Source organism: Mesoplodon densirostris, chromosome 15 (genome assembly GCF_025265405.1).
Source record: "Mesoplodon densirostris isolate mMesDen1 chromosome 15, mMesDen1 primary haplotype, whole genome shotgun sequence".
NCBI lineage: Eukaryota > Metazoa > Chordata > Mammalia > Artiodactyla > Ziphiidae > Mesoplodon > Mesoplodon densirostris.
This window is the reverse complement of record NC_082675.1, coordinates 73,172,333-73,189,399: the sequence shown is the minus strand read 5'-3', so window position 1 is coordinate 73,189,399 and position 17,067 is coordinate 73,172,333. Positions and strand designations below refer to the sequence as shown.

At 42.9% G+C, this 17,067-nt stretch overlaps 1 protein-coding gene across 5 annotated transcripts in view; it reads right to left on the bottom strand.

Annotated features, from left to right (window-relative positions):
• Positions 1 to 361: 361 nt before the first annotated feature.
• WDR7 (WD repeat domain 7) overlaps positions 362 to 17,067 on the bottom strand; it is a 365,960-nt gene continuing 349,254 nt past the window's right edge. For 4 of the 5 annotated variants that reach the window (XM_060118461.1, XM_060118464.1, XM_060118462.1 and 1 more), the window contains 2 exons: positions 9,426 to 9,530; positions 362 to 3,280 (listed from right to left, as the gene is read on the bottom strand). In XM_060118461.1, coding sequence (XP_059974444.1) covers positions 3,077 to 3,280; positions 9,426 to 9,530 — 309 coding nt within the window. In that variant the 3' untranslated portion in view covers positions 362 to 3,076. Of the gene's footprint in view, positions 3,281 to 3,320; positions 3,672 to 9,425; positions 9,531 to 17,067 lie in introns of those variants that run through there. The other variant, XM_060118465.1, reaches the window with a different exon arrangement.

Sequence of the window (17,067 nt, the reverse complement as noted above, 5' to 3'; positions counted from 1 at the left end):
TTAAATGAAATTAGTTTAATGATCGCAGCCCAGCCCCCCACCCCGGGGCAGCCAAGCCGTGTCATCAAATCTGACAAGATAAAATTTGGTACCATTAACAGTCTATTTAGGAGCAATTTAAGGGGGAGATAAAGCAACAGGCACGCAATTCCCTTGCCCAAACCACAGAGGGCGCTGTTGAGTCTTGGTAGGAGTGTGGTGCTCACTTCCACAGCTGGGAGAGAGACTCCTTTACTGCTCAGCTCTCCTTTGTGGACAAGTTTGCCTTTCCTGAAGCTAGCTCTCCAGGGGAATGACAGAAATAGAAGGCTTAATTGGGTACCAAAATTGGGAGAAAGCATATGGATCTCAACTGAGAACGTTTCAGAGTGAACAATGTTTTTAATGAGAAAAACAATCTTCAGTACAATTCAGTTTTATTTCACACACGTAAGTACACAGGGACATTCAGCACATATAGAATCTGTTAAGTGGAGTCATCAAGAAATGCCTTGAGGGCAGACAGCTTACGTCACGTGCTGTACACAGGGAGTTCAATCATTACATTTTCATACAGGTATCACATCATCTTTCACTTGTAAATTACCAATGAAGCCACATATGTCTCTACATTTACAAGGACAGGTCCAAATACAGTGCCAACAAGATCAATAAGACACCAAAAGCATACACTGGGATGACAAGGTAAAGTTTACCTCAGTGCCGAGAAAATCTGAGCTGTGATGAAGTTTGCAACTGTGGTTGTCAAAACAGCCAAGGAGAGATTGGTGTGAACAAGAATGCAGATGTTGGTTTAGCAGTTAGAGGTGTCTGTCTCACCATCAGATACCATCCACCCCAGAGTTTTACAATTGGAATGTTCTAGGGGCCAACAGTTTTGGCTGTCTGTGCAGCCAGGCTGTGTGGCCAGTGGGCCGAGGCCCACTGCCCAGGTATTTGGCTCCTAGGGCCCTTACAGCTTTGTTCTAACCCTCCATGGGGTGTGCCGGCCATGCTTTGGGGTGGCCTGCCCACAGCCTCACACCTTCCTCTGGATGCCCTGAACATTCTGTTTAAAAAAAAAAAAAATCTCTAAGGTATACTTTTACACTTCATCATTCCAAAGCAGCTTTGTAGTCTAGAATAAATTAATCCCCATTTCAGTTCGTAAAGTGAACACATGCTAGGTATTCGCACTGAAGACTCGGGAAACCACTGGAAAATCTGAGAGCACCTCTTGTTCTCCTCAGGTTTCTCTATCTATATCGGGCACAACAGCATGTTCACCAAACAAAGCAAGTCTACGCTGTATGGTTCTGAGTTTCTTCCTGGGAAGCTACATATATAATCTTTATAAATACAATGTACATGCATATGGCATAAATTCACTTTTTAAGAATACCTGAAGTCTAAAACCAAGGTATAGGATGGGTTTGCCATCACTAGAGATGACAAACTTCATGTCGATATGAAAGAGATGTTCCAGTGGTCTTAATTTCCTAACATGTTCTTTGGAAATCTGTTTCAATAAAATAACAGATGTATTTGTTCCTGGACTGTGATCCTGCTTTTTTTGTATATTATATAAACTCTGACAATCTACGCTTTTTAAATTAGACACTCCCGTTATCATTTTGGTTGCTTTGTAAACTTCACGTATTTTTTCTGAATTTAATAAATCTTTTTCTATTTTTGTATTTAATAAACCATTTTGCCCAATTAACCAACCAATCAACAACCAACCAACCAACCAAATCCCCAACTATATACAGAGCAAGGTTTATTAGGAGCGAGTCATCCGAAATATTATTTTACAGATTTTTTTTTCCCATTACTGTGAGCAAGAACCAGCATAATCTGACATAAGGAGAAGAAAGTGACCTAGTTAAAGCTTACTTGGAACTGTGATGAACACCCTACTGCAATGCTCGGATAGATTCGGAAAGATTGAGAGCCTCCACATCTGTATACACAGCCAGCCCTCCGTGTACTCTGCCACTTTAGCAGGGACTTGAGTATATGTGAATTTTGGTACCCTCGGGGGTCCCGGAACCAATCCTCTGCGGCTACTGAGGATGACTGTATGCCCCTGAATGCTTGTGCCATAGTTAATAACTTTCTAGGATACTTGTTTAAAAGAAATGCTGTCTAAGCTTTCCTTTAACTGATCAGTAGTAGTTTGAAGGCTGAATGGTAGCTATTACATGATAGCTGACTTACGGGAACTGCAGGTCTGTGAAGTTTCTGTAAGGAAGGGGTAAGCGCTTTCTTAAAAAGATCTGCAGCCAAAGAACCTTCTTTTCAGGTATACGCTATGCTTTCAAACTGGGTTCTTTATTGCAAAAGTCCATTTAAGAGATTATAGTGATTATCTTAACTAGATCACAAGTAGTGATCATTTTCATTTTGAGCTACTAAATAGAGTATCACTTAAGCGGGATATGAGCCTTTTAGAAGGCTAGGTGTCTGGGAAACTGTAGTCTCCACAAGGAAAATTTGTGTGTGTGTGTGTGTGTGTTTCTCATTAATCTCCAATCAGTTAGGTGTTAATAAAGAAGGTAGTGGCTAAACCCTAGGAAATTGGATTGAGTAATTGCCTAGCAATCTCCTGGAGGAAAAAACCCCACGTAAACACAGAATCTTTCTGGTAAACAATAGCACGTTTTAGGAAATCCAAAGGAAAATAGTATCGATAATTAGGACTGCCACATGACCTCAAAACCCAATGTCAGAACAATCAGCTTCCAGGAGCATTCAGAGGTGGGGTTCAGCCTGAGGAAACTGCTGATCTGGGCTGGCAGTGCAATCACAGTGGTTATTGATTTCTGGGCTTCTGGTGCACCGAGCAACGGGACTGCTGGCCGCCCCTCCCTCTGCGGCGGTGAGAAATGACCTGGGGACGGGACGGCCACTTCCTGCGGAGCGATGTGTGCATGCCTCAGTCAATAGGTGGCACGAGCAGGAGTCTGCCCCCGGGGACCATGCGGAGGGACACAGACCCGGCTGTGCCCCCCATGACCCCGGCGGGGGTGGGCACTGAGGAAGGACGGGACTCTGGGCTTGGAGACCTGGGAGAACGGGGACGCAGACACGAGCCCTAGACCATGAAGCGGTGCTCCCTGCCGTCGTGGGCCATGAGGATGACGTTGCGGTTGGAGGTCCAGATGAGCCGGGCCAGCCTGAGGGCGTTGTGGGAGCCGGGGGACGCCGGCTGCACGGGGGGCACCTGGTAGGTCTTAATACAGCGCAGCTGAGGTGCCGAGTTCAGCATGCCGATGCTCCCCAACAGGGAGGTGTTCATCTGGAGGGACACGGGGACAGGAGAGCACACGTGTCACTGCAGGAACCGCTTCCCTTTCCCCGCCACAGAGAGGGTTTCGAGGGACACACCCTTGCGGTCACTTTCTCCTCCATCACGAGGCTTCACGGTCATCTAAGAGTCTACTGTTATCCTCTAAAGGGCTCCTTTCAGCGTATTTGAAATTGTTCTGATGCTGTTACAGCAAATGCGTAAACGCACAGAAAGTTTACCTGGTGGGTAGAACTGGACAGCAGGAAAGCCCATCCATCTTTAAGAAGGCAGCTAAATGACACATTTTAATAAAACGGTTCCATCAGACAATATTTGTAAACAGTGGGTATTTCAAATGGCAGACTTTTCTGTCCTTTAGTTATAGTGCTCACTGCATCCCCTGAAGAATGAGCCCCCAAAGACAAGTTGGGGGGCTTAGAATTAGTTTGAGATAATGAAGCAAAGTTCAGCAATAGACAGAGTAATAGGTGACCAGATCAAGGCTCAAAACTTACCCCCCTTCTCCTGTCCACCTACCACACCTTCCCTCCTCACCTGCTTTTTAAAAAATCCAATCTCTGGAAAGCTCTAGTTTATTCTGAAGGAAAAAACAAGAATCAACCACCTCTCAACACTGCACGTGTGGCCCACTGTTTTGCTGCCACGCTAAAGAGAGCACACTCTAACACTTTACTGGTAGGATGTTTTAATCGGTTGGTGATTTCTGCTTTTTGGGCAGCCTTTCTGGCTTTGACTTGAGTCTTAAGTTCTCTTAATGCGTTCACGTAAATGGAAAATAACATGGAAATTATGGCTCACGAGCAACTATGCATTCATGTCGAAGTGCTAAAGGCTGAATGGCCGTTATCTAAGTGAACTGTCATCTGAGCGACTGAGTCTGAAGAATCCTTTAGATTCTAAATATGACAACATTTTTTCAATATTCATCTTTTGTGCTATTACAAATCACGTGGCAAGCACACTGACCATCAGGAAAGAGGGCTTGGAAATAATGTTTTTCTTTGCGCTAACTTTCATGTCCAATTCTTCTCTCCAGCAGTACCTCCACCTGAATGTACGTGATTCTAGGGACGTGCGTGAAGCATGCAGATTATGCTCCAATGTGTACACACGGTTGACACAGGAAACCTTGGCACGTCCTAGGACATTTAAGGTATGTTATTGCTGATATCATGCTCTGCATTTGGATCAGTGCAAAATATAAGCCATTCCTTTCCTGGCCCTTCTCAGGAGCAGGATGGTGTCAGGGGGTGTAAATCATGGCATCTCTGGCAGGACGCGTGCAGGCTCCACTGACATTTTCACAATTTAAATCATCTTGAGTAATAACCCTTTTAAGATGACTAATGTTACTGATTTTCCTGCATTAATAATAGTGTCGAACACAACACAGAGGTGAAAAAAAATCACGAGTGTACGAGGTCACATTTTAAAACCAAATGTATGATGATCATTAACTCTTTCTGTTAAAGTGCAGTTAACATTTAAAGCCGGGCAGTACCTTACCGTCATCCTCTTAAGAACCTCTTTCCTTGCGTCCTTCCCTCCTTTTTCCAAAAACTCCATGAAAGCTAAAAATCAGGGACTTACTGCTTTCTGGAGGTTCCCAAATAGCTTAAATATAAATAACGATGGTGAGCTTGATTTGCTAGTTCTCACTTGTACAAAGGGTAACCGTACATCATTATTTAGTCCTCTTACAGAGCAGATTCAAATGATGCAGAAAATTGCCGGTTAAAATTAACTGGCATCAACAGGCATACTGTGCCTTTAAAAAATCTAATTTCTCAGTTGATAAATAACTACAAAGTAGTTTTCCTTCTTTATGGATTTTCTATGAAAACGTGTATGAAGCTTGATTTCTGCTGGTGGTTCAAAAAGCTAGGGGCATCCGATAGGCTCAGACGCATCCTTATTTTTAATTCCTTCCTTCAAACTTAGCCACGTCCAAGAAGTGGGTTGAAGGCTAAAGTGGGCAGGGAGAGAACATCTTATTGGAATGTGACAGGTGGAAAGATGTCCCCAAAAAGTCCATTATTATATCTGGGTTCTCCTTACAAGCTGAATCATCCTTCAAATGACTGATAAATGCTTTGTTAGGGTCAAACAGCCTTCCTGCCTCAGAACAGGGCTATGTGAAATTCTACACAGTACAGAACGATTATGGTAGAAAACAGATGGAAAGACAAAGACTCTCATGTTAACTATAATTTGTTGTTCCTCAGACCATCCTTTTCCTATGATCTCTTCAAATAAGAGATGAATCTGAAGTAGTAAGGGTGGGTATTGATTTTTCCAGTAAGCTCCATCGAAGAACTCTCACCAAATCAACTAGCCATTTTGTTATTCAATATTAATATTTGATCAGAGACTGGCTACAAACTATGCTAAAGTAAAGGCAATCTGAGTCCTGCGTGAATGAAAACTACATGGAATTATAATATTTGGTCACATTAGCTTTTTCCTTCACTACCAAGCTAATAAATACTCATCATGGAAAATTCAAATAATAAAGAGAAGTATAAAAAAGAAAGCAAAAATCCCCTGAAATATCATTTCCCAGAGACAATCACTAACCCTCTGGTAAACCTCTTTCCAGATCTCCAAGCCTATATCCATGTAAGGAGAAGCAGGTTTAAGGAGTTTTATATAGACAGGCTCATATTAAAAGGCAGTTGCACAATCTGCTTTTTTCATTCAACAAAATGTTGAGGGCAATCTTTTTATGTTAATGACTATAGATTTACATCATCCTTTAAAAATGGCTGAATAGTATTCTATTGTATGATGGAATAAAGAAAACTAAGTGAAACCAATATCCATCTAATTTATTATTAGCATTCCTGGAAGAGGATACTTAATTGTTGGAGGGTGGTGGTAAAATTCAGGTGAGAGCATGATGGTTGTATTTCATTACTAAACTCTCCTGGCTCAAATACCAATGGACACACTGAAGTGAAATATTCAGAGTAGGAATATGTTGTTGGAGAATCAAAGGGCTTGAAAGGTTGCCAAATTACATCATTGAGCGGCTGAGTATGTAAACGAACTAACAGCAACCATGGCTTTTTCCTTCCCTTTAAAAATACTGCTTCACAAGACCAGTTCTGAGAAGATTATTTTCTGAACACACAGACATACATACAGATGTAATTCATCAAAACAGGAAGTGTTTTAATGCTATTCTCAGTGTAAGTAATGTTGCACCCAAACCTTTTACTAAGTCTCACTTGAGTAATTATCCAACTAGTAATTCTCATTAACACTCATTTCTCAGCAAAGATTTTAATAGCTGATGGCTTTTGTGAGGCTCTATATTAATAAGGCTTCATTACGTTTTCAAAATGTACTGCAGTACATTTACTGGAATCATATAAAAGTATTATCATACATCATTAGACCTAAACAATATGTATATAAATAAATCAGCCAAGCCCATTTGGGGAGAGCCACGGTAGATCTAACACTGCTTTTTGGACTCTCTCTAATTCAAATAAAAACCCACTATACTTCTGGAAGAGGTTTTATTGTGTTTTCTTGAGAAAGTTGAAATGATATTTCTGTGTCTTCCACTTAAATTTTAAGACCAAGCTGGGTATAATTTAAGCAGGGAAGAAATGGGCCACATTTTAAATTCTGACATTGGGTTTAGAGGCAAGAAAGACCTGGGTGTTGCCTGAGTTGCTTGGGTGCTCTGTCTGCTGAACACCCACCCCTGCAAGTAACACAAGGTGCCCCTGGAGAAGAGAGTGCAGACGAAGGAAAGGAGCTGGGCAGAGCCACATGGACAGATGCGCAGGGTTAAATGCACTTGGTGAAGCCCAGAGGCAACAGCAGGAGCCTGAACTGGACAGAAAGAGGTGTTTCAAAAAGACAGCATCGGGCTTCCCTGGTGGCGCGGTGGTTGACAGTCCGCCTGCCGATGCAGGGGACACGGGTTCGTGCCCCGGTCTGGGAGGATCCCACATGCCATGGAGCGGCTGGGCCCGTGAGCCATGGCCGCTGAGCCTGCGCGTCCGGAGCCTGTGCTCCGCAACGGGAGAGGGCACAACAGTGAGAGGCCCGTGTACAGCAAAAAAAAAAAAAAAAAAAAAAAAAAGACAGCATCTAAGGAATGATCTTGATCTCCAGGGTGAGGAAGATGCTAACGATAATTCCATCAGTGAGCTGGGCAGCAACTCTGATAAACATAGAAAAAGATTCAAGGAAGGGATGAACATATCCAAATAGGACTCTGAAGACCTAGATAAGGGGGAAAAGGTTTACCACTTGGACATTCAGGAAAATACTGGGGAAAGTTTCACATCTGGCCAATTTAGGAGGTATCCCTTTATATAAGGAAGTATATTTTCTTAGCAGGAAGAAAAAGTGAACAACAAAAAAGAAGAGATCTGGTTTTGTTTATTCCCAAGAATAAAGCATAGGGTGAACACAAGCTCCTGGAAAGCAGGGACCCGAGACTGCTTGGTTCCATGTCCCTAAAGCTAGGCTGGCACCCAGCGCTTCCACACCGGATACATGCCAAATGAAGGGAGTTTCACGTGGACACTCCTCTGGGATTTCAAGAGAACGGGAAATTCAGGAAAATGTGTATCAAAGAACAGTTGGTGTCACAGACACCACTGCGTTGGCAGAAAAGAACAGTTGGGAGAGACACTATCTACAGGACCAATGTTGCAAGAGTTGTTTATGGACTTGCTGTGGGATTTCAGTAGGATAAAATAGGAGTCCTGGGGTTACCCACTAGGAAAAATGAAGACTCGGTGACATCTCTAAGGAAAAGTTTAATATGAGCCCATTAAGATGCTGGAGCTATATTCTGGAAGAAAGGATAATAAGAAAACAGACTGGAAAGCTAAATTAGATGAAAAGTAGAAAAAGCTAGGACAGATCTGGAAGTTGTCATGCTTCAACAGCATGTGGTTAATTAAGCAATTTATTGTATCTCTTTTACATTACATTAGCTACTGAGTTTTTAAAAATCATCGTCACATTGTGAAGTCTTGTTTAAACTTTTATTTGCTTTTTTAGCTTTCAAAGCAATAAACTGAATCTCATAAAACATACTTGCATCCTAGGGTAGGTAACAGAATTTTATATTAACTCGCCCGGGTGGGGGGGTTGGTAATGCTTAACTTTTTTGTAATTATCAGGAGTAAGGTAATTAAAAAGAAGATGGGGGCTTCCCTGGTGGCGCAGTGGTTGAGAGTCCGCCTGCCGATGCAGGGGACGTGGGTTCGTGCCCCGGTCAGGGAAGATCCCACATGCCGCGGAGCGGCTGGGCCCGTGAGCCATGGCCGCTGAGCCTGCGCGTCCGGAGCCTGTGCTCCGCAACGGGAGAGGCCACAACAGTGAGAGGCCCGCGTACTGCAAAAAAAACCCCAAAAAAACAAAAAAAAAGAAGATGGGATGGAGGTTTATCACTGAGGATGAAACAGTTCTATTATAAAACTCAGTTGCTCAAATTAATGAACACTGTAATCATAATCGAACAGAGTTGTTCCCATGTACTGCCAGTCAGTGATACTCAGAGTTTTGAAAATGTTTTAATAGCTTGGAAATGAAGAGCGTTATGTGGAAATTCAGAAAGCCAACGAAAATGAGATCATACAAACGGGGCATGAAGTTAATACGAGGCTGCCCTTTCCCCTGTGCCCTGTTGGCGTTGTCTGGATGCCTTGTGTAAATTAACAGCCTGAGCAGGGCTCCTTGCCCCAATTCCTTTCAGGCCAGGCCCTCACTTATATCTGAATGATGCCTACCTCTCTCCAAACACCCAACCCTCCCTACCCTGAATGCCTGGCCCTTCCCTGATGTCACCATGTCTCAGCTCAGGTGTCGCTGCCTCTGTGAAGCTGGCCCACAACTTTACTCCCAGGTTCCCCCTGTATTGTAGTTACTTGCTGATTTACTTGTGTCTCCCTCAGACTGAAAGCTTGGTGAGAGCAGACCCCCTCTTTCTAGGCTGCTAATTGTATTCTCAGTAGCCCCTGCATGCTGGCAGCTGGCACATAATCAGCAAGCAGTAAGTACTTGATATCTGTGAAAGAAGGGAGGGAGGACGCAAGGGAGCCTTTCCCGGCAAAAGCGGATCATGCACCACACATCGAGACCCTGCGGCATGTACACTTACCTGCCAGAAGGAAATGTGGCTGTCTGTGTTTGAGTAGGTGGCAAGATATCGTCCATCAGGAGCAAAGGCCACAGCAGTGATGGGTCCCTTGTGACCATGGATTGTCTGAAATAGAATTCAGAGTCATTCATCGTATGCATTGCACAGAACTGCTACGCATATGGATGCAAATACATTCAATGCTGAAAAAGTTATGTCATGGCTATTCGAAACCATTATGTTCTTTACTTTAAAATTTAGGTTAGGGCTTCCCTGGTGGCGCAGTGGTTGAGAGTCCGCCTGCCGATGCAGGGGACGTGGGTTCGTGCCCCACTCCGGGAAGATCCCACATGCCGCGGAGCGGCTGGACCCGTGAGCCATGGCCGCTAAGCCTGCGCGTCCGGAGCCTGTGCTCCGCGGTGGGAGGGGCCACAGCAGTGAGAGGCCGGCGTACCGCAAAAAAAAAAAAAAAAATTTAGGTTAGAAAAAAAGGAAAAGCAACCAACGTTCTCTCACTGATACATCCAGGGGCTTTGACCTTATTCTGAGGAGTCCACCTGTCTCCTACTTGGGAGGACAGCATGAGTCCGAAGGAAAAGCATATGTTAACGGGCAAACCAATGTGTTAATTCATTTATGTCCATGAGAGGGAAGAATTTGACAATTAATTAGGAAGGTGAAAAACTGATCACCAAATCTCTCCAGGAACTTCATCTGAAATGAAAACCAATCAAAGCTGTATCATAACATCCCCGTTCTGGAAGGAGTCAAAAACTATCATTTCAGCCCCTTAATAATTATACATCTTTCACATTTTATGCTTCATTTCCCACCAATAACCCTGTGTTTAAATGCATATGGCCACAATTAGTACACGTACATACACGCATGAATTGGAGGTTTGAGCACACATATAAATCAAATGCTATTAAAAACAAGTTAACAGGGATAATTCCGAGCCTTTGCCAAATAGCTATCATTGATTTAACCATGAATTAAAAAAAAGGATGTTGTATTTTAGACGCGGTCTTTGATAAAAGGTCTTTAGTAAGAAAAAATTACACTCACGTTTAATGATATTAATAGTTACTGAAAAGATTGGAATACTTAGCAAGTTAGCATAATACTGTATTGTTTCTACACAAACTATTAAAGACCGTATCTCTACCACACGAAGCAAAATTCAGTCTGCTTACAACGGCAGGTTGGTCTCCCCTCTTGGTTTAGGAAGGAATGGGGAAATGTGTTCCCTTAAACTAAGGCAATGCTAGGAAGGGTTGTTTCCATCTGCTATTTCTTTTTTTTGAGGTTTTTTTTGTGTGTGTGGTACGCGGGCCTCTCACTGTTGTGGCCTCTCCCGTTGCGGAGCACAGGCTCCGGACGCACAGGCTCAGCGGCCATGGCGCACGGGCCCAGCCGCTCCGCGGCATGTGGGATCTTCCCAGACCGGGGCACGAACCCGTGTCCCCTGCATCGGCAGGCGGACTCTCAACCACTGCGCCACCAGGGAAGCCCCTCATCTGCTGTTTCTTGATGACGAAGTGTGAGCCTTGAGTCTTGGCGGGAGCTTCAAGCTCACTGCGTGATTCAGGGCCCCTCCACCTCTGCCCTGCCACACCCATACTGTAAATTTCAGTAAGACACTTCTCACAATTCATATCTGAGTGATTACAATGAGGCAGGGAGACAGGGATGGGGGTGTGGGAATGCTCCTCAGGGCTTTCTGGGTTTTGTTCTTTCTTGTCATTAGACAAGGCGCTGTGGGATCCAAAATAATGCCTGTTTTTCAACACTCAGAGAAAAAAATGTTATACTGGTAGCACTGGGCTTTGGGCTGGCAGAGGACACTGCTCTGAGTCAGACTGCCGGCCTTGCATTTGGGCTCCACCGCTTACTGTGGAAGCTGGGCAAGGTATTTACATTCCTTAACCTCAAGAGCACCCATGTCTAGGAAGCAGAGATGACGATGATGATGTCGATAATGATATTGAGAATGATACCGATAATTCCTGCCTCAAAGAGCTTTGTGAAGATTAAATGAGTTAGTACATATATAGCCCTCTGCACAATGCATGGCACATCATAAGAATCCAATGAATATTATGAATATTTGTGTTACTCCTCCTTATTTAAAGATGATCAGATGAATATACTTGAAAGTTGCTAAGAGAGTAGATCTCAGATGTTCTTACCGCAAAAAAAGAAATGGTAGTCACATGATGGTATGGAGGTGTTAGATAACGCCAGGGTGGGTGATCATTTTGCAATATATAAGTGTATCAAATCATCATGTTGTACATCTTAAACTTACACATGTTATATGTCAATTATATCTCAATAAAGCTGAAAAAAAACATCAATTACTTGAGTATGCCGTTTAATGAACCCCCCCAAAAATCATATACAAAACCAGATTATACATATATTGGGTTTGGCCTACAAAACGATTTTCAGTTTCTGAGCCTATATTCTAATTCATTAAACATCATTTAAAATCAAGATTTCTAGCCTCTCCTGGAAAAGCCCGGGATTGCTTCCACTCTGGCAATCCTGGGCCTTTGCACGTGGCAACATGGGCCAGTGCCCTGTGGGCCTGGGCGTTTGCTCTCATGTCCCAGCCCTGACTCAAGCGGGTCTGTGTACCTAACACCCGCTGCCTGACTCCCTTATTGCCTGTCTGGTCCCTCATGGCATTTAATGCAACCTTTCCAGTAAAAATATTTCATTCAAAATAGTTGCTTCCATGCTCTGGGGTCCTGGTATGCATCAAGAGTGTGAGCACATTAAAAGCTCCTCTAAAAGCTTGCCCTTCTTGCAAGCCCCCCTCTCCACCAAAGTCCAGCTCCACGTAGAGGTGGATTCAACCCTCCTGCTGGAGTTAGGGCCCCTAAATCTCAAAGCAGAATGCTAAGCCTACCTCCTTCAGATTAGCACCCCTCCTTAATCAGCAACCAGAATGTGCTTCAGATAAGAAGAGAGTGCAACAGTGAGCAGGCTGTAACCCAGAAGGTCCAAAAGGATGTACCGACCCAATGATCTCCTTAACATATACCCCTCTGTGAGGTTGGCTAAGGTGGCCCTGTAGTAAAGGCAGAAAGCCAAGCACACAGGCTCCTAATATTTCATATTATATCTTCATCGTTTATAGTGTTTGAAACGTTCCCTTGAATACTTCCGTGTCAGCTGAAGACCCTCTTCATTATGTTATCTAGTGTCTCTGATAGAAGATCCTGTGAATTAAGTTCATCTTGGAATTTTCTGCCAGGAAAATGTTTATCTTTCCAGATAAATTTTGTTGGTTTCTTTTATCATGCAAAGATAATTACACAATCTCACACGAGCTTGCTTTCCTGCCACGAAACCCAGAACTATATTTATGCTCATTCTAGGTGTCTAGTAATAAATACTTCCTCCTCATTTCACTAATCACAGTCCTGTTTTCCTTCATTGTTTTTATTGTCAAGGTTAGATACTGAGTTTAATGTGTTAGTTTCTTTAAAGTCTGTTTTGAACAAAGGGGAACTATACTTTAGATCAGAACACATCAACGCACACACACGCACACACTCACAGTGTGATACTGCGAGGTGCCCCACAGGCTGTCTTTCAAAGCAACATAGAGGAAAACCACAGGGCACTGACTACAGTGTCAGCTCCCAGACCTGCTGTCTCATAAGAAAGCAAGTACCACTCATGGTAGCTCAGGGAAGCGCACTATTTTAAATGGTTTGGTACATCTGGTGAGTTCATTACAATCTCAGCCTGAGAGGTGCTTCAGTCCCCAGCGTAATGGAAATGTTGCCATTGTCTTTTGTTCAGAATCTCTGAATTCCTCTCAGATCTGCGCAGGCACCACCTGAACTGATGTCAACCCTCTATTCTGGCGTTAGATGCAGCTGTGCGCGGATCACAGTGAACTTGTAAGTGCTTTGTGATGGGGCAAACCTAGTGGTTTGGGATCTTAACTGCTCAACTAGAAAGAACATTTTCCAAAACAACGGGTTTCAAAATAAAAGGAGGTTTGGTTTACTTTTTACACGTGGATGAGTATCATATGCCTTGTTATATTTTTAGTCAAAGAAATTGCTGTCTTGAAAAGACAGAAGTGGAATATAAAGAAATTAATCTAATTCAAGAAGTGTTACGAACAATAAAAGAAATCAAGCAATTACCCCTAGCAGGAGACAGAGTGCTGAATTGTTAAACACTCTCTCCCCCTTTTTCTTATGAAAGAAAAGGAACTGAGAGGCCTCATTAAGAAGGAGCAACGCTTGCACTTACCCAACAGTTTTTAACAGGCACCTTCAATGTGCTCGGCAAAGAAGTATAATTAACCCTGTTGTACAGAGGAGGAGAGACACGGATTTCCCAAAGGATTTGGTCACCATCAATACAAGTTATGACTGTCTAGAATATTCTCTAAAACTGCCGTCTCTTCCTGGAGTTCCTGCTATTCAGCTTCCAAATGTCAAATTTGAGAATTGAAACCAAAATGTAGGACTCTACTGCACCCACTCTACAGACTGAACGAGATCAAAGAGAACATCTAGTAATTTCCAGGCCTCATCACTGTTTTACAGGGGAGGAAAAAACTCCAGCCAAACAAAATTCCCTACTTTTAACATAAATTCTGAAGAAAAGATTTCCAAATGCAGGTACAATTTTGCTATCATAATCACAAGGGAAAGGCTTAGAAAGGACTGACCCATGTATTTTGCATAACAGTTACTAAACTAAAAAAAAAAAAAAAAAAAAAAAAAAAGGACTTTGACCGAACTTTCACAGCCCCAGGGTCTGTAGGGCCTGAGAGGGAAGGGGGCCACCCTGGTCGCAGGCCTTCTCGGGGAGCAGCACGGCTGGCTCAGGAGTAAAACAGGCAGTGACAATCTGAGGGGCGACTGAAAGGTCTGCTGAACTGCAGGTGTGTCCCCACTTGGCTGCGCATGGTCTCTGAAATTTCTACAAATACAATTATGCTTTCAGTTGAGGCATTTTCCCTAGCACATGCTCTGGCAGACAACAAACAGGACAAACCTGCTCTCATGAGATACAAGCACGGCAGATGCCTTGAGTTTAGGGTGAGCCTGAATGAAATGTCTATCTGTGTACAAACGCAGGAAATAGCTGGAGACAGGCCAGATATACAGGGAAGTGAGTGCTTAGGAAAGTGAGGATGAGCCCCGAAAAGAAAAGGAGAGGTAACAGCAAAGACCGACAAATACCTACATTTTCCTAGGGCTGGTCCCTTACTGATAACAAACAATGCTACGTGAGGTTCAGGACACGCTCTCCTCTGTACCTGAAGCACCAACCAAACATTTGGCATCTCTTCCCAACGGCAGCCGAAGTCAGGAAAAGGTGGATGAGGAAGGTGGACCTGGGTCTGATTTGCGTGCCTTTCTGACATCCCAGTACAGGCTGCTGATTTCCCGGCTGACTGGGAGGGAGGTAAGGGCTCAAGGCGGAGGCGAGACAAAGACATTGCTCTGACAGCTTTGTTTGTTAGGCAAGGGGGAGACCCATCAAAAAAGAGCCATTTCAAAAGAGTAGAAAAGTTAAGAATTAATTATGTTTAAGAAAAAACTATCCCTTTCCTTTCTCCGAAGCAACCAATTTGTGAAAATTGTATTATATATTTAAGGTTCACCTGCTCAAGGAAACAAATGATTTAGGCAGATGATAACACATTAAAAAAAAAGTCTCATCTATGGCCAGTTAGAAGGCCCGAGTCAAATTTAATTCCCACTATGAACTAAGCCTTCTGCAGCCCTTTTGTGTGTGGGATCTTAAGGCCATATGACGTGGCCAAGAACATTGAAAGGCCACCCAGTTTCTTCCGTATGTGCACAGGGCTGCCTCAAAGCAGGCCAGATGAAAATCCATTCTGTTTTCAAATCTCTCTAGAGAAGATGCCAAACCCTCCCCTAAGGACCCCCTTTCTGTGTTCAACACTGTGCTGTCAGGAAATTTTTCCTTTTTCAAATCTAAATCCAAAATGCTACAGTGTAAGTAGCCTGTTTCCTCTGTTCTAGCCTCAGTAGAGATGGAGAACAGGGGTCACCAATCTTAGTATAATAACCTTTTATAGACTTGAAGGCTGTTACTGCAACTTGCTCCTTTTTTACTTATTTATTTTTTATTTTCAGGATTTAAAAAAAATTTCAGTGACTATCATGTAACCTTTCCTTTCATGTCTCATTTTCCAACTCTTAAAATAATTTCTGTAGCTTTTTCCTTAAACTTTCTCCAAGCTTTCAAATCACGACATCTTAGAGTTGGATGGTATCTTAAAGGTCAACCACGTCTCAAAATGTGGGATTTCAAACGGGACTGAGTGCTGGCACAGGCAACTGGCTGTCGTTATAGTTTCTCATAACACCAAGCAGGAGGTCAGGACTATGCTTATTTTATCACAAACCTGCCACTGTGGCTGGAAAAGCTGGTAAAGTTGTTGGCCTGCAGATGGCTGACACCCCGCAGTCCTCACACCTGTGGGGAGAGGCAGGGTCCCTGAGCCCACTGCTATCATGGTAGATGAAGGAAAACTCTTTTCCTTGACCTTAAACAGAGGTTTAAAGATTAGAAGCTGCCTCACCCCTCTTCACGGGTGGGGAAGGAGGTGGATGGTGGCCCCATTGCTCTCATCAGCAGTCTCTCCTCCTGGGGCCCTGAAGGCTTTCACCCTCCCATGAGCTCACCTGTGCCCCCATAGAGGCAATACCTACCTACAAGTACCATAAATAGGCACTTCTTGAGGAAAGAATCATAAAACTAGGGGCCCAGCTCTTTGTCACTTGGGACACAAAATATGGAAACTAAAAGTATTGACCAAGATGGAAGTAGATGGGAAATGCACTCCAAACATTCTCTAGCATTGAAAGGAGCCCAGCTTCTCCTACTGGCTGTACTATCCGCGACTGTGTAAGCACATCTGCCTCAATGCTGCGCTTTGGTGGTTCTACAATGATTTTGAACAGAGATCTGAGGGTTGAAAATGGGTTGTTCAACTCAATAATTTCTTTTCTTGACGGAAGGACAAGCCAATATTTTTTATTCACATTATGCCAACTCTATATTATAGAGTCAACCCATTGTGGCATTTGCCAATCCAAGGGGTATCAGAATGATTCAATGAATTGAGTTATTTTCTATCACTATCTAACTGAAAAGAATATATATTCAGGGCAAAGGACAAGTAGATATGATATCATTTTAACATCTTAATGGAAAACAGATTTAAGGATAAATATAATAAAGTTCACTATCTTAAGTTTTATTATAAGATATAATGCCTCCAGTAAACAGACTTTATTCCCTAAAAATAGCTGCAGCATTTACTGTACATTTTCAGTTACTGAAAGTTACTTAAATGTCATTTGGAAATAAACTGACTGACACTGATGAATTAAAGGAGATTTTCTGATATCTACATATTGGTAATCCTTAAGACACAGGCAATAGTTTTTGAAATTTCTTTGTGGAGGATTATAACCAACATGTGTGTGCACAACACACTCATCCAGGAATAGTAAGAATCAAAAAATGCTCAAGATTGTTTCACTATTGTAATTTAGGCATTAGTAAGAATTTCAGATTTTTAGGATACTGAGGCTTATATTTTCACTAATATCAATTATACATTATCAAAATTAAATTTAAAAAG